This window comes from Chanodichthys erythropterus, chromosome 3 (assembly GCF_024489055.1).
Source record: "Chanodichthys erythropterus isolate Z2021 chromosome 3, ASM2448905v1, whole genome shotgun sequence".
Taxonomy (NCBI): Eukaryota; Metazoa; Chordata; class Actinopteri; order Cypriniformes; family Xenocyprididae; genus Chanodichthys; species Chanodichthys erythropterus.
In genome coordinates, this window is record NC_090223.1 from 42100425 (window position 1) to 42122797 (window position 22373).

A 22373-nucleotide genomic window follows, 5' to 3' on the forward strand; every position below is an offset into this window, starting at 1 on the left:
ATCATTTTTTACTTCTTCAACAAAAAAATGTTTGTTGTGACTGCTACTGCTACTTTCTGCTACTTTCTAATTAAAGGGTTAGTTCACCCAACAATGAAAATTCTGTCATTACTTACTCACCCTCATGCCGTTCCACATCCCTAAGACCTTCATTAATCTTCTGAACACAAATTAAGATATTTTAGTTGAAATCCAATGGCTCTGTGAGGCCTCCATAGGGATCAATGACATTTCCTCTCTCAAGATCCATTAATGTACTAAAAACATATTTAAATCAGTTCATGTGAGTACAGTGTAATACATTATACATTATAAATACATTATACATTATAAATACATTATACATTATAAAGCGACAAGAATATTTTTGGAGCGCCAAAAGAACAAAATAACGACTTATTTAGTGATGGGCGATTTCAAAACACATATGAATCAGTGTATCGAATCATGATTCAGATCGCGTGTCAAACTGCCAACGGCTGAAATCACGTGACTTTGGGGCTCCGAACAGAGGATTCGATACACTGATTCATTTATGCTCCGAATCTTGTTACTTGATACTTTCGAATCTCCATGTGTTGATTTATTATTATTAAGAGCATAACATTTCAAAATAGATACTGAACTGATACATACAGTTAATCGGGGTATAAAATGTATCAGTTTATTTCACTTAAATGTAGGTCTAATATCTAATGAAATATAAATAAGTGAATAAGTGAAAAACAATGCTTATCTTCAAACAATGCGTTTCAAATGTGGAGAAATGTGGAAAATAGGTATTATATACTACAGTTTAAAAGTTCCTGTATATGTAGATACTTACTGGTATACAAACAGATAAAATCTGTATTTAAAAAAATTTATTTAGATACTACTTGTAGTGCATTTGAACCCATAGTGTGCTACAAGTGGTAACTAAATACATTTTTTAAATACAGAGATAGTATATTAAAAGCACATTTTAGTTCATATTTCATGGTGTCTCAAAATAGCACAGTTGAGTACTCTTAGATGTTCTTAAGATTATCTTAAGAAGTACTAAAGAAGAATTTTATTGAAGAATTCTATTGTTTGTATATAAATTATAATCAATGGAATCCTAATATAAAACAGTAGACACAGACACAGACTCACTCTCACACACACATACACACATACAGGTTTGTTTTGCTATCTTAGTGAGGACTCTCCATAGGTGTTATGGTTTTTATACTGTACATTCTATCCCCCTACACTACCCCTACCCCTAAACCTACCCATCACAGATAATATTCTGCATTTTAAAATTTTTTATTAAAACATTAAGTATGTTTTTAAAGCTATATTTCATGTTTATGTCGTAATACCAGTGTAATACCCATGTCATTATATAAATTTGTGTCCTCATAAATCACAAAAAAGCACGCACACACACAGACACACACAAAGTCACTTGTACAGACAGGAAAGGCTTGGAAGGCACAGGCCTGCTTGGTTAATCAGGAAAAAGACATCCTTGGTCATTTCCGTCTTCCTACATGGAGAAAATCCATGATTCACCTCACCACAACAGGAACTGAGACAAGTCAGGCAGGCATTATCTGTCACGCTTCCCCTCTGCCATACTCATCTGTTGTCATTCCTTCCGTCGTCTTGCTTTTCTCTTCTTTTCTACAAATTCTCTCTTTCTCTCGCCTGATTTCTCTGTCTGTCCTCAGATACCTGCAGGAGGGACCCTTACAAAAATTAGCCATGGTTTTACTGTGGTAAAACTGTAGTAATTATGACTGTAATAACCATGGTTTTGATACCATTGTTCTAATATTGTACTTGAGTAAAACTGTGGTAATCATGACTATAGTAACCTTAGTTTTTGAAACCATAGTTTATTTTGTAGTTACTATGGTTTTACTGCATATTCTGTAGTAAGACCATGGTTATTGAACGTACAGTGTACTTATTACAGTACAATAACTAACTAGGTACTAACCCTGAACCTACCCCTAAAACCTGACCTTACCTTGTATTACCCAGTATTTTCTTAGGTAAGTACACATTACCTACACAAGTACACATTCTGTAAAATAGAGCAACTGGTTTTACTACAGCAGTCATGGTTAAACCATGGTTATTGTAGTAAAACCACGGTTGGTTTTGTAGTTACAATATTTTTAATGCATGCAATGCTGCAAAGTGCAGATCACTTTAGCATAAAAAAGGTACATATAGTGTGAGAGGAATGAAGTAAATCCCCTTTTCTGTGAAGAGGCAGTACAATATGTCATTTTTAAAGTGGTTGCTATCATAATTTTTGTTTGTAGGTCTGATGTAGGTCACTCACTTAGCTCTCTTATTGTTTGCCCAAACATGTTTACGCTATTGCCTCCTAAAACTCTAGATGCAGTTTAAATGTTTGTCCTCTAGATGGAAGTAGAGTGACTTATAGATGGATAGGTAGAGCTGACAAAAAAGCCTCAAATATAATCAAATTATTCTTACTTAACTTCCTTCTCGCTATTGAAGGCAAGATTAAACCAAGATTTCTTCCTCATTCTGCCTCAACATTTTAAGGACTTTCTTAACGAGAGTTGTTGTTAGAAGTGTTGTTGCACTATTTTCAAGTTACTTTGGAGCAATATGAGTTGTGAAAATTTGTGTGCAAATGATTAAAAAATATCTGAATATATTCATGGATTGTCAGTGTAGTTGTTATGTCACTGTCCCTATAATAACCAAGTGCCATTTCACATAAAGTCAAGTGGAGTTGTGACTATAAACATTTTTCCATATAGGTTAAAAATCTGTAACCCAACACAAAAAGCTACTTTTGATGTATTTTGTGTACACAAATTTGGGGGGGTGTAGTCATTAACATACCAACCAATATCAAAACATGTCCTGTTTCCAGACTTAAAACATTTACCTGAAAATACATGTTATTCTACTTAGATTTTATGTATGTTATATATTTATATTATATTGTCTCATTTTATGTCTGATTTGTTTTCATTTGATTAACACCAAAGCAGTCGTTTTCAAGGAAATTTTAAACTTTTGTATTTGCAAAATATACTAAAAAGCAAAAACTTTATTTGTCGTCCCAGGTGAAAAAAGTACTTCTATACTTCTTAATATACTTCTATAATATACTTAAAGTGCTTTATTTTCACGCACTAATTTTGTACTTAATATACTAAAAATTCTACTTTAGTAGAATCTTAAGAACATCTAAGTGTACTCAACTGTGCTATTTTGAGAAACCATGAAATATGAACTAAAATGTGCTTTTAATATACTATCTCTGTATTTAAAAATGTGTTTAGATACTACTTACAGTACATTTGAACCCATAGTGTACTACAAATGGTAACTAAAGTGGTATATTAAATGCACATTATGTCCATGGTGTCTCAAAATAGCACAGTTAAGTGCACTTAGATGTTCTTAAGATGATCTTAAGAAATTTTAATGACGTCATTTCATGGAAACACTGCCCTGGCATGGCATTTATTTATCTCAAGAAGTTTTGTGTTTCTTTAGTCGGTGTTATAGAATTTAAGAACATGTGTTTGACTGGACAAACAGGTGTAGTGTTTACCTGCAAGTGTGTGTGCATTCAGTTGTATATCAAAACAAAAAGGTTTACAAATTTATGAAATAAACCCACTTTAACACACTGAGGTTTGCAATCAAGAAGAGGTACTGAAAGAGAAACTTTCTTGTTGTGCTTTGTGATCTACAGTAATGTTGTCAGCTCTGTTTTCTGAAACATGAAGTCAAGATTTTTTTTCTTCAGATATAATTTCATGATGTGTCAAACTCAACAATGGCCAAGACATGATTCGCCTAAAAAATACTGTCATCATTTACTCACTCTCATATTACTCCAAAACTCCAGAGGTGTAGAGTACAGATGTACAGATACTATGTCAAAACATTTTAATCAATTAAATGTTTCAAGTACCTAGCCAAAAAGTATCCACAATTAATTGTATAAAAGTATTTAAAAGTAAAAAGTGAACTTAAAAAAAAAAAAAAAAACTTTTGAAAAGAGAAGATAGTAGAGATTTTCTAATTCTTGCATTTTTTATGGAAAAACTTTGTGAAGAAACCTGTCAAATATCACTGTTTTGTCATTATTCTGTCTATTTAGGACTCAAGGACACAACAGATGTCAAACTTTGCAGCAGATCAGATTTCTAGGCTACTAATCAATTGTCAGCTTCTAGCAATAAAAACATTTTAATTTGAACCTTAAAACTATAAATAACCTTTTATCATTTCAAGTGTAGAAGAATAAAGATCCCTTTGTTATTTGGCTTATTGCGTTTCTAGAAGCTTTTGTAGTAAAAGGATTAATAACAGACCTTGATCTTTTGGACTTTCTTATAAACTATTTCTAGGAAGGGCAATGAGAAAGTTGTTTTACTGTAATGATACCATAAATGTATAACATTCTTCAGACAAAAATAAGGATGGGGGACCCAGTAGTAGACCCATCATGATTGATTTGTGTCTTCCCTTTTCCACCCTGGTGTCCTCTTCCTCTCTTCATACACCATCTTATTTCTCTTTCATCAATTTTCCATGGCCCTCATTGTTTCTTTGTGTTTACTTTTTGTTTCTTTAGGTTTTCACAGACCTGTCATTATAGTAAACCAATTTTACAGGTATTTCCTGTGTTGTGTGCATGACTAATGCAGCAGATATCAAACCTGGGAAACCTGAAAACGCTGGTTGGTGGTGTTTTTGGTGATTCATTACTTAATCACTAAATATGAGAAACTACTATGACCAAAAGCACTTATTTAAAGTCACATAAAGCCACATCTTCAACAGTTAATACTCAATTTATGACTTGTGTCACAAAAATATGGACCTCATTCATGAAACACAAGCAGAACATTTTTTTGTGTAAATTGTTTGTAAAGTCTGATGTAAATTTTTGGATTCATGAAAATGTTCATATTTTCAAAATGTTAGTTGGTACAAGGAAATTTATACCTGCTCCCTGCATGTGAAAATTGTGCATAAAACACTATATGCACTATATAGCCTACCATAATAATATTTCACAAGGTCATTTGCCCTTAATATTGCTGGTTTCTGCATTTTTATATTCCGTTATATTCTTCAAAATGAGCAACCTTTCATTGCACCAGTTCGCTGGCAGTTTTTCAGCAGGCTAAAATGCTTTGGTGGACACACGTTAATTGAATATTTATTGTTAGGCATATGGCCTATTACTCTCTTTTGCATTTATGCAATATGATGGAGCCAAACCTGAGAAGGGAGTCTGAGAGTTTTCACAGCGTTCCTGGACACGTCATTTGCGTAGTTGAAATAGAGGGTATGCACGTGACGTCACCGTCGGCCATTATAACTGCGGTTTCGCCCACTGAGTGGCAAAAGACTGAGTGGCAGCATTGGTTTTCAGTGTGAATGCCGCGAAAAACACACAAAACACATCCAAAATGGGAAAGAGCTTCATGATTGACTGTACAAATAGCTTTGAGAGATAATCTGAGGTATATATTTACAGACTGACGAAAGTTACAGAAAAGAGAAGCAAATGGATCGCTGCAATTCACAGACACAACTGACTCCAGACAGAGAATACAGCTGCATGTCAATATCCATGGATTAGGTTTCTTTGACATGTTATAAGGAACACTTTCGAGCCCAACCTCTAGTGTAATCGTTTGTTTTACTCACATTTTCACAGTTTCCCCTATTAAAAAGAACCTGCTGCATTACTGGATTAGTCATGCAGCAGGTTCTTTTGCCACTCAGTCCTGCTGAGGGAGCGTGTTTCGGTGGGAAAGTGACGTCATTGCACCCTCTATTCACATTAAATCGGATTATGCTAATTGTGAATAAGTGTGCACGTGTGCCCTAATTACAAATGATTGGAATTCTTTAACATACACACGTTTAACTACTGTATCAAATCTGATGTTTACGAAACGTTTGTGAATCCAGAGGAGAGTTTTCGGGAAGTTCTGTTTTACGCTCAAACTGCTCCGAGTTTACTCATATATTTACGAAAGTTTCATGAGTGAGGCCTAGTGTGATTTCCCTCAGCTGTGAGACGGTTGATGTCTGCTGTACGTGACTTGCCCTTTTGTTGAGAAAAAGTTGCTATAATCAGACCATTTAATGAAGAATGAAGACCAGCTTCTTAGATACAGTAATTAATCTTGTTATTTCGTGCTCAATTTAATGATCATGATGCAATGAGCATGATCAGATGAACTTACTTTACTATAAGCTGACTATTTTTCTTTTCTTTTTTTGCTTCTAAGTTAAAGTTCTTTATTTGTTAAGATCATATTGCTGTTGTCTTAGTCCCGCCACTTTATACACACCCATTGTTTATTCCTCAAGTCATTTTTTTACAAATCATATTTCTTGAAAACTTTTAGGAATCCTGTACAGAGGTTATTTTGGTCATAGCTTTTTCCGTTTCAGATTTTAGCACAACTATATTGCCCAATCAGAAACTAGGAACCAGAACTATTTCTTTTATAATGGTGCTTTTAGAATTATTTGTTTCATTACAGTATATTTACGGCATAGTTATCATTTTAGTTTAATTTTCAGTCAAACTGCTGTTGTGTATTGTGTAAACCCATCCTCAAAAAACATGATCTGTACAAACCTTGAAATTACTGCACATAAGGAAAGTTAATTTAGTTAGATTAAACAACAAGCTGCATCCATGCATGTACAGTTTTGTAAGAGAGTCAGTGCTAGAGAAGAGACTAAAATATTATTCTAGGTAGCTCAGTCAGTCATTCATTACAGTAGGTGTATTATTTCTGGTGGTATTTGTTTTGTTTTGTTTTTGTGGTTTTTACTTGTCTCTCTTTGATTTTTAAGAATGTTGTATGGCTTTTATTTTGAAGTTCTTGTCTTGTTCTTTTCATGTCTGGTTATTGGGTGTGTATCGTTTGGCCATTAGCCCACATGTTTGTATATGTGATCATTTAGTCTTTCACAGTAGTTCCAGGTTCATGTTGTGTTTTTAAATCATCATGTCTATTTTAGTTCCTTGTTTAGTATCTATTTATTACTTTTCAACTATAGTTTGCAATTGGGTTCACTACTGTATCACCACGCTGCATTGTATTTGACACCACTGTATAGTGCACAAACTATTATTTCACAGTATTAAAAAAAAATCAATAGCTAGAAAAAGTGGTCATTGCAGGTCAAAAGGGGACAGTCAATCAATTATACATTTTTGTATTGTAGCAGACAACATGCCATTTTATGAAAATGTTCAAGTATTCGACTTTTACTATTACTATGACGACAATAACATATCACTCATTTAAAGATTTCTTTATCATCAAAAGTTAAGTTACCCACATCTATGAAACCTCAAGTTAAGATTTTCTCATCAGAATGTGAAAAATGTTTAGCGCTTCCAGGTTCTACGTCAGAACGGCAACTCATTGTTTCTTTGTTTTGCAATTAAAAGACTATTTTGTTTACTTCCTTGTTGTGCGCTTCTCTATACAGCCACCAACTGTTACAATCATATATCCTTGTGGCTAATACTCATGGTGTGAACCGAGTTTGAGTCCCAGGCTCCCAGCTTGAGGTCCTATAACTCAATTCTAGAGTATCCATCTTTCTTTTGTTCTTTTGTCTGGTTTTGAAAAAAAAAAAAAATACATTCAGTATCCCCTCTTTTTAAACCTATATTTTTGAAACTTTGATTTTCTAGTCATGTAATTATTTGTTTTATTAAAAACAAAATGTCACTTAGTAAAACAGATTCTTGGTTCTCTTATAAGCAGTCATTTGGATAAACTGCCTACTCGTACAATTTAGTCATCTTATTTTCTTGACTTCTGTGAAACTGGACTTAAAGCTAACTTAACTCTTTTTAAGTACTTAAGTTTACAGTATAAAGAGGTAGGTGGGTAATACCAGTAATTCATCTTTTTATTTTGTGCTTAATTTAATTGCTTGATTATATGACCTTCCTTTATAAGCTGCCTATTTTTCTTTTCTTCTTCTTAATAATAATAATAATACATTTTATTTATAATGCGCTTTTCTGGAACCCAAAGTGCTACAAATAAATAAAATACAAAAACTACAATAAATGTAATACAGAGTAAAAACTGTAAATCCTAAAATAATCATTACAGTACAACACAATATAATATTACTGATAGTCCATAAAAGCAATTTTAAAAAGATGAGTCTTTACTTCTAAATTAAAGTTATTTATTTGGTAAAATAATATTGCTGTTGTCTTGACTTCTTTGAAACTGGCCTTAAAGCTAACTTGGCTCTTTTTTAAAGTATTTTATAGTACATGAAAAGGTAGGTCTTATTTGGATCCAAAAATCTGATTTCCCCTTGGCTATCAGCTAGGAGGTCAGACCAGTTCATAAGGAAAAGTCATGGCTGTGTTAGCTTTAAGAAAGAATGACAAATATTAAACAGAAAAAGACAGACAACTAGAAAAAAAAGCTTTTTTTTTTGTTGTGGGGGAAAGAAAACAAATTAGTTTTTTGACTGGAATGCATGAAAAGAAGTATACTGAACATTTTGAATGTCTCCTCGATGTAATGCACTAATCCAGTTCACCAGCTCTTTAATGAATCACTTGATCAGAACTTTTATACCTTTAATTTTAAATTTTCAACCCATATAACGCCACTGAAAACCAAACTCTAACTGCATAAGTGCACTCTTAGAAAAAAAAAATCTCATTGGGGTTCTATATAGAACCATAAAATTGACATTTTATGTCAAAAAGTTTCTATAGCGAGAAATGTCTTTTGAAATGTCTATGGTTGTATTTTCATGTTTAACAGGTTATTTCCATTTTTCTGGGTATAAAGTATGTTTACAAGCTTTTTAATTCATAAAATGAAATTACAATTAAAAATGGATTCAAACAAAAACTAAATCCATAAAATGATCTCATGATGGGAACCTCTAAAAGGTTCTATATAAAGTGATAGAACTCGTTCTAAATATAAACTCTTCTGCGTTTGAATAGTTAGAATACCCTTTTATAATTGAATCATAAAAAATTCAAAAAAATCAAAAAAAATGCCATGGCATTAGATATACTTATAACACACACAGTGAAGACAGTCATAAGTTGAAGTTTAGCACAACAGTGACATTATCAAGAACAGGGTGAGAAATTGAGAAGACAAAAAAAAAAAAAAAAAAATTCCCATCCTATCAAAACAGACTGAGTTCTGTAATAAAAATCAAATTTCTGGGTGTGCATGCTTATAATGTAATGTTGACATGCATTCTCTGTAAAGCTACTTTGAAAAGTGCTGTACAAATAAATGTGAATTGAATTGAATTAAAAGTTTTTATTTTTATTTTATTTATTCTCTGAAAAGTGTCACATTGGTTATCAGTTGCGTTTGTCATTTTTACATCAAACATGCAAAAGTTCTGATATGATTTATCTTTTATCTCTGATATGTTTTATTTTTTACATCACAAAAAATAGCTTTTTACCAGTTTGTTTTTTAAAAAATAATTATAAATAAACCCGTGTAATATGAGATTAGAAAAATCCAGTTTGACTTGACGTTCACGGAAACTATTGCTGAATCTTGGTGCACACGTGGCATCTGAGCCAAGTTCATTATGATTCATTAGCATCATTTGCCTTTTAAATATACTATATACTAATTATATTAGTGAAGTTGCCGTTTGTATTGTTGAAAATGATAATTATATATAAGTTGTGCTCTCGCAGTAAACTTCCACCCCAGGCAGCTGTATTAATCTGTCAGTGAAGTGAGTGTTATTAATTTTAAGAGACAAAGAAAATCTACGTTTTTAGATTTAGATGGGAACAATGACAATACTGTCACCCCATTATAATTCATTTCTGAAAAAAAGAATCAGTCAAGCAGGCTTAAATTGTTTTTAATTACAAGTTCAAAAGTAAATAAGTAATGCAATGTTAAACAAAATATGTATTATTGGCCTAAAAGTTCATTCAGTGCATTTACATTATTATTAGAGGAAAGTTAGTTTGCAGCATCATTTTACCAGAAGAATGTCTGTTTCTTCCGGCTATATGATCCATGTGATGTGTGGTGTATATGACTCATCCTTTACTGGAAAAAAAATACTGATGTAATTAGATCATACAGTCAACAGAAGAATGTGAGATGACTTAACAGGTTTCTTCAAGCTTCTGTAGGTCACTCAAGTACTTTAAGCTATTTCACAGTATACAGTACAGTAAATTAGCAGTTTAGTTAATCATTTAACTATTGCAAGACAACTTTAACTTGCCACTGTTACTGTGGCTGCAAGTGAATCGTTCATTTTGAGAAGCTGATTTAACTGCCATTTTAGGGAGTTAAATTATGCCTTAAATCATAAATCTTTTTAATTGCATATTTTTATTTTAAACTTATAAGAAAACTTATAAGAATTGCAAGTTTTTGGGGAATTCAAACACACTCTCGCTCTAATTTGTAACTATTTTACATTTTGAAGAATTGGTGATCTTGTTCATATGTTTTTTTGTTGTTGTTGTTGTTGTCAGTTATACTTAAAGTTTAGTGGTGGGGGGAAAAAAACGTTGTTTCCGTATGAATCACGTGGCACAAATTCATATGAAAATGTCACCTCACAAAATAGTTCTATCACAAGAACAGGTTGGGATTTAAAAGTGCAATGAATTGAGCTGTTTGAGTTTATATGTTTTAATAAGATGCTTTAACACTTCAACATGCACCTTCGTCTATCTATACTCCATTTGAAACAAACACCTTATTTTTAACACATTTTTTACAAGTTCCAGAATTCAGAGGTAACAATTAAGCATGTCTGAAATCACACTTTCAGACATACCGGTTGCTCAATAAGTAACACAAATGAACAGCGGAGTTTACAGACGGGAGGCGTGTCTTATTTAAATGTGTTGAGAGAATGTGTGGGCGTGTAGGAAACAGGTTAACGTGGATATTTAAGAGCAGGTGCAGGTATCCTTGTATGTATCTGTACTGTCAGAGATGAAGATGATCCACATACTTAGTGTAGCATTTACCGTCGCTCTTCTAATGAGAGGTAAGACCTTTTATTGGATAGTTAATGCTTTAGGATATCTAATAATTCATTTTGACTAACATAAATACTGCTTACATTTGTGGAACAAAGTCTTATATTGCATATACACTTTTTGTACCACTGAAGCCATCATAACTGATCTTGTTTCTTGTTTTTTAGGGTGCGACGCACAACTGGATGGTAACCAGTTTTTCAACATAATTTAACTAGCCAAATTCTATTAAAAATGTTTTCGTTTTTTCCATGACCAACTTTTTGTCTAAACTGTGTTTTCTTTGCCTTGTCCATTGTCAGTGTGTGGCAAAGCACGTCTCAACTCAAAGATAGTGGGGGGACAGGATGCACCAGCTGGCGCTTGGCCATGGCAGGCCAGCCTTCATTGGAACGGTGGCCATAGATGTGGTGGATCACTCATCAACAATCAATGGGTTCTGACTGCAGCACATTGCTTTGCCGAGTAAGCATTATAAACCAACCCTTGCAGTTATACAAAAAAAATGTCATCCACTTGATGTGGCAGATGCTGAACACTTTTTCTCCTGAAAATTCCAGTCCAACCCCTGGCTTAACTGTGTACCTGGGCCGACAGACACAGGACGGACCAAATCAATTTGAAGTGTCCAGAAGTGTCTCTAATATCATAAAACACCCAAACTACGATAGCATATCTCACGACAACGACATCACTCTTCTGCAACTGAATTCGACAGTGACTTTTACTGACTATATCCGTCCGGTCTGTCTGGCTTCCTCAAGCAGTACGTTCTTCAGCAGCACGGTGAGCTGGGTCACCGGATGGGGAAACATTAAATCAGGCGGTAAGTATTTAATTTAACTAACCTTGATCAGAGTCACAACATACTGTTCTATTGCAATAGTTGATACACATTTTATTATTTAATGTGTTTCTCAGTATCCCTGCCTTCATCGAAACCTCTACAGGAAGTGGATGTGCCTATTGTTGGAAACAGGCAGTGTAAGTGCCTTTATGGTGTCTCGAAAATCACAGACAACATGATATGTGCTGGACTTTTGGAAGGGGGCAAAGACTCCTGTCAGGTAACAACTCCCATACTTCTGTTTGTGTTACTTCATCAAGTTTTAATGGACTGCTAATATTCCACAATGTGTAAATATTAATAATTAAGAATAAGTAAAATGAGGGGTGTCTAAACAAAAACTTTTACTTTAGACAACTGATAATGTAAGGGTTGAACTTTCACTAATGTAAGGGAATTCAGAGTAGTAAATCACTTTCAAAACATCATTTGGTTTCACTGCAAAGTGAGATCTTGCCTGTACAGTCAGTGACTTAGTAGTGTACAAAATTGTTTGGCCTTTTTTTGCTCTACGACGCACCGTTTTTCCGTAAAATTGACCTATAGCCAAAACCTACTTTTGCGAACTAGTCCTAGGATTTTCAACCGATCGGAACCAAACCACTGCAGAAATATTCTCTGGACACTGAATATCAATAATTATCAAAAAAAAGTAGAAATTTCGAATTTTGCACGAAACAGTACGCCAAAAACCTCTATGCTAACTTTAGCCAAATGCTATTTTTAGTTATAACTCTTGAATGGAATGGAATATCTTCACCAAACTTGGTACATATATGTATAAGCTCAGTCTTTGGTCAAATAAAAAAAATTGCGCACCTCTGCCACTTGGGGGCGCTATAAGACACAAAAAACACATAAATGGCTATAACTAGGCAACCGTTGGTCCGATTGACTTGAAATTTGGCATGCAGTGTCTTGGTCCAAGGGGCCATGATGGTCTATGAGGACATTGGCGTATCTCAAAAAACATGGCCGCCATCAGCCAATGAAACTCGATGGGCATGTTCGACTCATGGTCCTAAAGGTCTGTAAGAATCTTGAAAGAAATCGGCCACAAGTTGGCGCTAACGAGTTTTACGCCTCGGTAATCACGTGGTGTTTCATAAAACCACATAATATGCATATCAGTTGATAGATCTCCTCATGCTGAACAACTTTGCCTCTAGAACTAATGCTATCAATCAAATTGTTCATTAATTATTCACAAATATGTGAAAAACCTACTTTTGCGAACTAGTCCTAGGTTTTTTGCCCGATCAGAACGAAACCAGTGTAGGACAATTCTATGGACTCTCTAGATCAATAATTATCAAAAAAAGTTGAACTTTTCCCTTTGGATCGCTATAACTGGGTCATTTAGAAAATGGGCGTGGCTAAATATACCCAAAAGCCTATAAAACCTAAACAAAAGCTCAGAACTTCACGAAAATAGGTGAGCAGATGAAGTATATGACTCTAAAGAAGCATGCCAATTTCCGTGTAAATCGGACAATAGGTGGCGCTGTAATTGTGAAAAAACTTTAAAAAACATATGTTTCTAATGATTTTAGATGAAAATATATATAACTTTGGATGTGTCTGACTTATTTTCATGGGATTCATGTCTTTTTACTCCTGAATCCTTGCCGAGTCCAACGATATCAAACATGTTAGGTTTCGCCTTATGGTTTGTGCTACGTTGTGATTTAGCGCTTAAAAAACATTTGGCTATATCTTCGAAACCGTTAGTCCGATCGAGACGAAACCAGCGTAGGAAACACGGAACCTCAGTTGGTTTACTATAAGTAAAAGCCCAAATGTCAAAATTTTGATAGGAAGTGGCAAAAAAAATTCAATCAAAGTCTTTCATGGGTCATTTTTTATGCTCTCTTATATATAGGTGTCTATAACTTCAAAACAAAATGAGATATTTTCACCAAATTTGGCACACATATGTATGGACAGATTCTGAGGACACCCCACAAAAATGGTGGGAATCAGGCAATAGATGGCGCTGTAACTGTCAAAAAACCTTTATAAACCATGTTTTTCCTTGCTAAATTGCCTGAATTCACTGTAAATTGTCTTTTCTGTTTATGATATAAATGTTTACATGCTTGTTAAATAAAATATAATACCTTTGTATGTGCTTAAAGGTCTTAAGTGCTTGAACCCCGGTAAATGCTGCTTGCAGCTTTAATTTAAAATAGTTCTGCAAGCAGAAATGTAATACATATATATATATATTCCTGACAAAGAAATATAATACACAAACCAGAATAGATTCAGAATATGAATGCCCCATTCAGAATGCCCCATTCAGAATAGATAATTCTGATATTTCATTCCTAAATTATATATACAGTATACCCATAAAATACCCACTTATATGTAAGAAAAAGTGTGATTTTGTTTTTGGCAAAAATAAATAGGCTAAAACTGAAGCAAAATTCAAAAAATATTATCTGGAAAATATTTTTGTTGTATCTTTTTACTTGCATTTTACTTGCTATCTTTTTTTCCCTCATATTTTTTATAGATCCCTTAGAATAGACATACATGTGTCTGGTCATCATGTAGTTTTCTAGCCATAACAGTAAAACATGAAATATTAACCGACTTCCTCTAATCGTGAGGCATTTTTCTTAGACGTCATGAGTCACAGTTTCTGGGTCCAAACGCTCTATTAGATGCCAAAAGCTAATATACACTCACAGTGTACTGAAGTACTACTGAAAATGAAATAACAATTCATGTCACTAACCTGTTCTTCATCCTACAGGGCGACTCTGGTGGTCCTATGGTCAGCAAACAGGGCTCGGTCTGGATCCAGTCTGGAGTTGTGAGCTTTGGCGAAGGATGTGCTCTACGTAAGTTTCCTGGTGTGTATGCCAGAGTGTCTAAGTACCAGAACTGGATCAATGAGAAGATCACCACCAACCAGCCAGGCTTCGTTACTTTCAACTCCGATGGTACTGATGGTGATCTGAACATCAGCTGTGATGGGGTGCCTGCCATTACGACAACCACTGCCCCTACAACTACACCAACTCCAACTCTCCCACGTAAGGTTCCTTCCAAATCCCAAAAAAACATGCATACATTATCCATTTCGCAACTTGTCCAAAGAGTTTTGTGCATTAAATGTGTACTTTATTTCAAAGTGGGTTTTTTACTTAAATTCAGGTAAACACATATTTATATTTCTAGTGGAGTAAATTCCTATAGTCATTTTCAAGCAAGGTGAAAGAGGCACAGGGCTCCAGATCAAATGCAACCAAAAAAATGAATTGACAACACTTTTGTATATATATATATAATTCGTTAGAGCATGCCACAGTGTTTCCTGAATGTAAATGACTTATGAACCAATTCTTTTTAATGAGCCACTCAAAAGTATTCACCAAAAAGCATCATGCTTGTGACTTGAATCAGACTAAGTCATTCATTCAAAGCCTTTAACCGAATTCCTCTCTTAATCATGAGGCATTTTTTCTGTAACATCACGAGTCACAGTTTCTGGGTTCAAATGCTCTATTGGATGCCAAAAGCTAACATCCACCCACGGTTGTGCTTAATTACTACTGAAAATTCATGATCCTAACCTTTACCTCCATACTGAAATATCAGTTGGCCAGAGAGCAGTTAACTTTTTCTGAATCATTAAAATGCTGGTGTCTAGGGACTGTAGTACATACAGTGAATTTTTAAATGCTTAGCTTAAAGGAGCACTATAAATGAATACTCAGCTGTTCTCATAAACAGCTGTTGATCTAGTACTAGAAGCAGAGTAGAGGCTTTGACCCGGAGACGGTATTTGTGATGTCACGACTTAACAATCAGATAGCACGTCATTTTTTATTTTTTTTTGTCTGGAGCCCGTCTTGTTCTTAAGCTACTTATCTGCCTGCTTATCTTTAATGAGTTTTGGTAAAAGCAGAAACAGAACTTGAAAAACTTGACTACTCAAACAATGGCCTGAAAGCCTGTTCTTCAAGTGCACTACACAGCTTTCATGACATACGTTCAATGCTAATAGTCCATGACTGCAGTCTAAGCATAACAAATGCAATCTTTTTTTATTTTTGCTCCTTAAGGAGCCAAATTTTATGAAAATTTTAACGAAAACAAATCAGATAAATATTTGTTCTCTTTCCCTCTGTTACTGTAGCTGTAGTGTGTGGACGTGCCAGTCTGAACACCCGTTTAGGAGGAAACAGCTCCGTTGTATCTGCAGGCATGTGGCCATGGATGGCCAGTCTGCAGTTGAACGGCAGTCACGTTTGTGGAGGAACGCTGATTGCTGAACATTTCGTCATGAGCTCTGCCAGCTGTTTTACCAGGTAATGGCACTTAAATGTGAAAAAAGGGCAACTGATTAGAGAAATCAGAATGATTTGATTCAGTGGAATTCCTTTTTTGTCCAGATCCACCAAAGCCTCCGATTGGACCGTGATCCTGGGCCGTCTGAATCAGAATGGTTCCAACCCCAATGAGGTCTCTATAAAAGTGGCAAATCTCACAATCAGCAATGTTACAGGCAACAACGTTGCAGTCTTGCAGCTGGCAATTGCACCAAACCTCACAAATTTCATTCAACCTATATGCGTGGACATGGGAGAGACCTTCAGTGCTAATACTCAATGCTGGGTGGCAGGATGGGGCTCAGGAGCAGGAGGAGGTGTGTTTTGTGTGTGTGTGGTTCTGGTAAATCCCACATTATGGGAATAAAATGTCCCCACAAAGACTTTTTTGGCCCCCATGAGGAAAACCGCTTATAAATCATACTAAGTGATGATTTATTGAAAATGTAAAAATGCAGAAGGTTTTTTTGTGATGGGTAGATTGAGTGGTAGGGGAGAGAATAAACAGTTTGTACAGTATAAAAATCATTATGACTATGGAAAGTTCTTGTGTTTGTGTGTGTGAATGCTGTGAAACATTACACTAACTGCTAAAATTAGATTATTAGAATGTTTATCCTTTTTTCACATATCTTCTTTGTTTGAATTTGTTTTTTCTTCTTTTATAGTGAATCAAGCTCTTAAGGAATTCCAGACCTCTATTGTGGATTGTGGAAACTCAAGCAACAGTATTTGCACAAGTTCTTTGAACTTACAGGAGGCAAGTTAATTATGAAGAATAGTATATTTACAGTTTACATTAAGGTTTTGTTATTATTATTATTAGTTAACGCATTAGGTAACTTGAACTAAAATACATTTAGAGAATATCAAGTTAGATTAATGCTATAAATTCTACATATATTAATACATTTCAAGTCGTGTTAACATTAATTGGTGCATTATGAACAAACATGAATCAACAATGAACATAGTATATTAAAAATTAACATTAACAAATGCTAAAACAAAAATTGTTGTTCATTGTTAGTTTACGATGCCTTTTGCATATTACAATAAATCAGTAATGTGAAATTATTACAATTTAGAATAGATGTTTTATATCTAAATGCAATTTCAAAGCTGAATTTTCAGCATCATTACTCCAGTCTTCAGTGTCACATGATCTTTCAGAAATCATTCTGATATGATTTGCTGCTCAAGAAACATTTATTATTTTTAGTATTATATTGAAAACTTCAATCTTTGATGAATAGAAAGTTCAAAAGAATAGCAGTTATTTGAGATAGAATTTCTTTTAATTTATAGATGTCTTGTCTGTCACTTTTGATCCATTTAAAGCATCTTTGCTGAAAAGAATTATTCATTTATTTATGTTAATTAATTGTATGAAAACTAATATTGTTCATATACTAGATTTTTTTCTTCAGAAGTATTATCTGTCTGCCAAGTTTTGAAGTGAAAATTTTGAACTGAATGTTACAAAATGTTTGTAAATTTTGTAACATTGAGTAAAGATTTCCCTCTCCACCTCTCTCTTTCTCAGGGTGATCAAGGGGGTCCGCTGATGTGTAAGGTGGGTCTGTCATGGATCCATGCTGCTGTTTTGACTATACAGACTAGCAACTCAAACAGCAGCTCTAACACAAGCTCCAGCAACAGCACTGCATCATCTCGCTTTGCTCGTGCTTCAGATATCCAGGTCTTTACTAAAACCTCCAGCTTTGCATCATTCCTGACATCTGTTGTGGGTTCCTTCCCTCCAAAAGCCACAAACCCCACAAGTGCACCAAGCAACAGCAGCTCAACCCAAGGTACCTCAAGTGGGTCACAAGTATCTTCTTCCTTCTCTTTTACCATGTCTGTCGTGTTCCTCTCACTTCCAGCTTTCCAAATCTTTCTTCAAGGCATCAATTGAGTCTTTTGAGTAGGAGGGGGCACTTTTCATTCATTCACTGTGAATGTGACTGTAAATATTCATACACGTAATACATATTTTCAGGGTTTTTTCATATGACCCATTGTATAATCATATACAGCATTAAAAGCTTTTGTGGAGCAGATAATTCATTTTTACTAGACAAATGTGAACTCTTAAGATCTCTATTATCTCACACCATGAAGCAATTTTCTGTTGTTCTTACACTGTATGTTGTATGATTTTTACTGGCAGTACCTTAAAACAAGTGTGCATAGCTAATATTTATGTAACCTGTCGGTTTACATATACTTGTATTGTAGAAGATGCAAAATGTACTGTAGTTGTTATTCAGCATGGCACTTTATGGAAATGTCTCGATTTGAGGTTCAGTTCTAATACTGACTAAACCGTAGCTTAACTAACAAGTACCTCAAGCTGAGCCACACTTGGGACATTACTGTATGTTAAATAAATTAAACAGTACTTTTGGAAGAGCGTTCCAAACTATTTTCTGATCTTTTTTACATATCTGTTTTTTACTACCTTTTATATCTTTTTTTTTTTTTTTTTTTTTTAAAGTTATATGATTTCATATGAATGAAGTAACTTTTCAACACTGTTAAAATATGAAAAGTAAACAATGTATATATTTAGGTTGTAAAAATGATAAATTAATCTGTGGAAAAAAAAATGTTTCGTGCATTTATTTGAAACATCATGGGGGAAAACCAGAGCTATGTGGTAAGAATGTGGCTTAGATTCTGCAGAGTCATTGAACCTGTGCAGTTTACCGATACTGTCAACAAAGATCAACAAAAAGATACTTCCTGAAGCATCTCACAAGACCTGTATTTTAACCTTCTCCGAAAACCATTACACATCACTTTATTCCTGTAACTATTTCTAAACATTATACTTTTAGACTATTCCATTATAAACTTTTTCACATATAGATACTCAAATAGAACAAACAGCTGAAAATTCATCATTTGTCTTTATTCTATTATAAATGATCATAATAGCTAATGTCCAGTTAAAGATGATAAGCAGTTTAATGGTCACCTTTTAAAATGAAATACAGGGAGGGAAACATTCAAGCACACTATATGTAAAAACTATATTTCTTTTTTTTAATCTATGAACATGTCCCTTTGAAAGCACAACAACTGTGTAACAAATAAGACAACATAAGACTCATTTCAATACATTTTGTAAGATGTGTGAAATGATTACATTGCTTGAACCCTTTGTTATCATCAGTTTATCATAAAGAGATGTGAATTGTTTTTATATGATAGTGTAATATAAGTTGTTAATGTTAAAAGGCACTAATTCCAAGATCTGTACTTTCCATTATCAAGTAACATAATTCTGTCAGGATCACTATCATCAAAGATGACCGGCAGTTAGCATACAGTTTGGATTGGCGGTATGGTTCTGTTCTGGGCAAAAACTCCCTGCCCATCCATGCAGCCTATCATGGATAAGAGCAGGGAGAGCAGCAATAACCCCCCCTTAAGGTAAACAAAACAGAACCAATTTTCTTAATGACAATAATTAATGTAACAACATAATTGAAGAAATGAGTCTGATCAACAGGAATATCAGAAGGGCAAGTCCTGACTTGACAAAGGAGGAGCTGGGGATGGAGGAGGGTAATTAGCTCCTGAGCAACGCGATAAAGCTGCAAATGATACTGAACGGACCATATAGTATAAAAGGAATGTGAATCAGCTGATGAGATCAACCAACGTGACCTGCCAGAACTAACGCTATGCTTGATTTCCATGTTTTTTGAAGCCAGTCTGTTTTGTAGATTGGGCAATCTGATGAACATACCAAGAACATACCATCTGTATTACATCTAGGTGCTATAAAGTGAATGATCTAATTAAGACCTAAGTTGTCTTATTCTACTTGAAACAATGAAAATGTTAGTCTAACATCTTGTTATAATATAAGTAAATATATATATATCAGATATGTATGTTTCATAATCAGTGTCTTTTTCTCTTTATGTTAGAGTTATGTAATACATTCAGGGCCACTAATCACATCCGATGAAGTCAAGTGACGCCTCTGAATACGACGTCTGAATTCCCCAAGTGAGCTGGTGTAAAAACTGAGCTTACAGTTCTTTTTTAATCTGTTTTGTTGTGTAGAAATAATGTGATGTCTGAAGAGGAATGTGATTGCATGGTTTGCCATGAGCAAATGTAGCTCATTTTTAATGAACATGTAATTATATCAAGGAAGTCTACAATTTCTGGAGAAAGATGTGGCAACACAAGAACACGCACAGTAACAAAACCTTGACACGGAAGAAAACGAGGCTGTGAGGGATAGACTTAAAGTCATTATATGCACTGTATAAAGGTCCTAGCTAGCAACTTTGTGCCGGCCAAAATCCGGCCTACATCTGCCACGTCAACCAAGAGAAAAGAAATAAACCACAAAATCTTTATATATTATTTATAGAATCATCTCAGCATTAACAAGCCTGTTAACAAGCAAAATCTCCAGAAATTGTAGACTTACTTGATATGATTACATGGTCATTAAAATTAGCTAAAAAAAGAGAACAGAATAGAAAATAAGAGACAAACAGAAACACAAGAGCTACAACTGACTTCAGCCACAGCTGTAGATGAAATCATCTGAAGATCAAAAAAGACATTAAATCTCTCTCAGCAGAGGAGGATTAACTCCACAACAGCTTCACATATTAATAACCTGAATGACTTTATTTCTGCCATTCATCTGCAGACATTCTTATTGAGAATTAACAGAAGTTAAATGCTCACGTTTGTTTCATGTTCCAGTCACCATAATGGTGATTGGTGTTTCCATTAGTTGGGCTCTTAACTCTCATAATATGTCTGTCTTCTCTGACAATGTGTTTGTCAAACACATTCTTTGTAGGGAAAAAGCTAAACTAGATCAAATGATGATTTTCAAGGTTTTATAGTCATTGTGAAATAGCCTACATTACTGAAGTCATTTAAATATAATAATGGTGTTGTGCCATTAATACATTTGAATTAAAATCCCTGTTTTACTGCAACATGAGATCACACTGTAATGCATAAATCAGTTAGAAGATTAAAAATAAAAACCATGAGCAGGAAATAACAAACTACAATGACAAACACAGATCAATCAGTGTATGAATCTCAACAATGGTGACAACAAAATATTCAGACAATCAGATCAACTCTGGACATCACAAAAAGCTACTAAAAGACAGAACGAAAACCACAGCAAAAAATAAAAGCAAATAGAGTTAGAATTAAAGAAAATAATATTTTTTTTTGTCTTGTCTTCTTTCCAATCTAAATATTTACACTGTGAATTCAAATTGTATGTTTACTTGGTTTTAACCAGAATGTTGACTTCACTACAAATTTTAAGTGTTGCTGAAATATTAGAACAAATAGTTCCCATAACTAACATAATTTGAGTAAAATTACAAAAAAAATCTTCAAGACATGCTGTTACGCATGCATATTGGACGACAATTCCCCCTCCCCCACCAGCACAGAAGCACATGGACTGAGGATTCAACGTTATGTTTGCAGAGTGGATCTACTTTGGTAAAATCAAGGTGTCCTTTCTGTTTATTAATGGCTTGTTCACTCAGAAAACTCAAGTTAAGATTAATTGATTGGTTTGTGTCTCATGTTTTCAAGAAATCTTAATGGACTTTTCACTCATTTCATGTCTGCAGTTGCATTCACTCTATTCCCAAGTCACCTGTAATTTTTAATTAAGATCTCGTAACGAAACAAAACTGACTGTCTTTGAAATCTCATAACAGAAGAAAACCAACCGTCATTGAAAACCGACCATCACTGAAATCTTGTAAAGGAACAAAACTGACCATCATTGAAATCTCATAACAGAATAAAACAGACGTCATTGCACTCTTATAACCAAATAAAACAAAACCGTCAACCATTGAGATCTCAGAAGTGAACAAAACTGATTGTCATTGAGTAAAGGACCAAAATCAACCATCGCTTAAATTTCGTAAAGAAACAAAACCGACTGCCTTTGAAAACTCGTAAAGGAACAAAGGAACAAAACCTACCGTCATTGAGATCTCATAACCAGTAAAACCGACCGTCATTGAGATCTCATAACCGAATAAATCTGGCAAACAGGAGCGGTCCACCCAAGTGCCAGCATAAAGTTGCTATCTGG

At 34.3% G+C, this 22373-nt stretch overlaps 1 protein-coding gene across 2 annotated transcripts in view; it reads left to right on the top strand.

Moving 5' to 3' along the window:
• Positions 1–18615, top strand: part of zgc:100868 — a 32159-nt gene extending 13544 nt beyond the window's left edge. Inside the window, exons 1-10 of one of the 2 annotated variants that reach the window (XM_067382355.1) lie at positions 10907–11064; positions 11224–11244; positions 11359–11521; positions 11617–11882; positions 11978–12123; positions 14668–14950; positions 16057–16228; positions 16313–16566; positions 16918–17009; positions 17796–18615. In XM_067382355.1, coding sequence (XP_067238456.1) covers positions 11010–11064; positions 11224–11244; positions 11359–11521; positions 11617–11882; positions 11978–12123; positions 14668–14950; positions 16057–16228; positions 16313–16566; positions 16918–17009; positions 17796–18167 — 1824 coding nt within the window. In that variant the 5' untranslated portion in view covers positions 10907–11009 and the 3' untranslated portion in view covers positions 18168–18615. Of the gene's footprint in view, positions 1–10906; positions 11065–11223; positions 11245–11358; positions 11522–11616; positions 11883–11977; positions 12124–14667; positions 14951–16056; positions 16229–16312; positions 16567–16917; positions 17010–17795 lie in introns of those variants that run through there. The other variant, XM_067382357.1, reaches the window with a different exon arrangement.
• The last annotated feature ends 3758 nt before the right edge of the window (positions 18616–22373 follow it).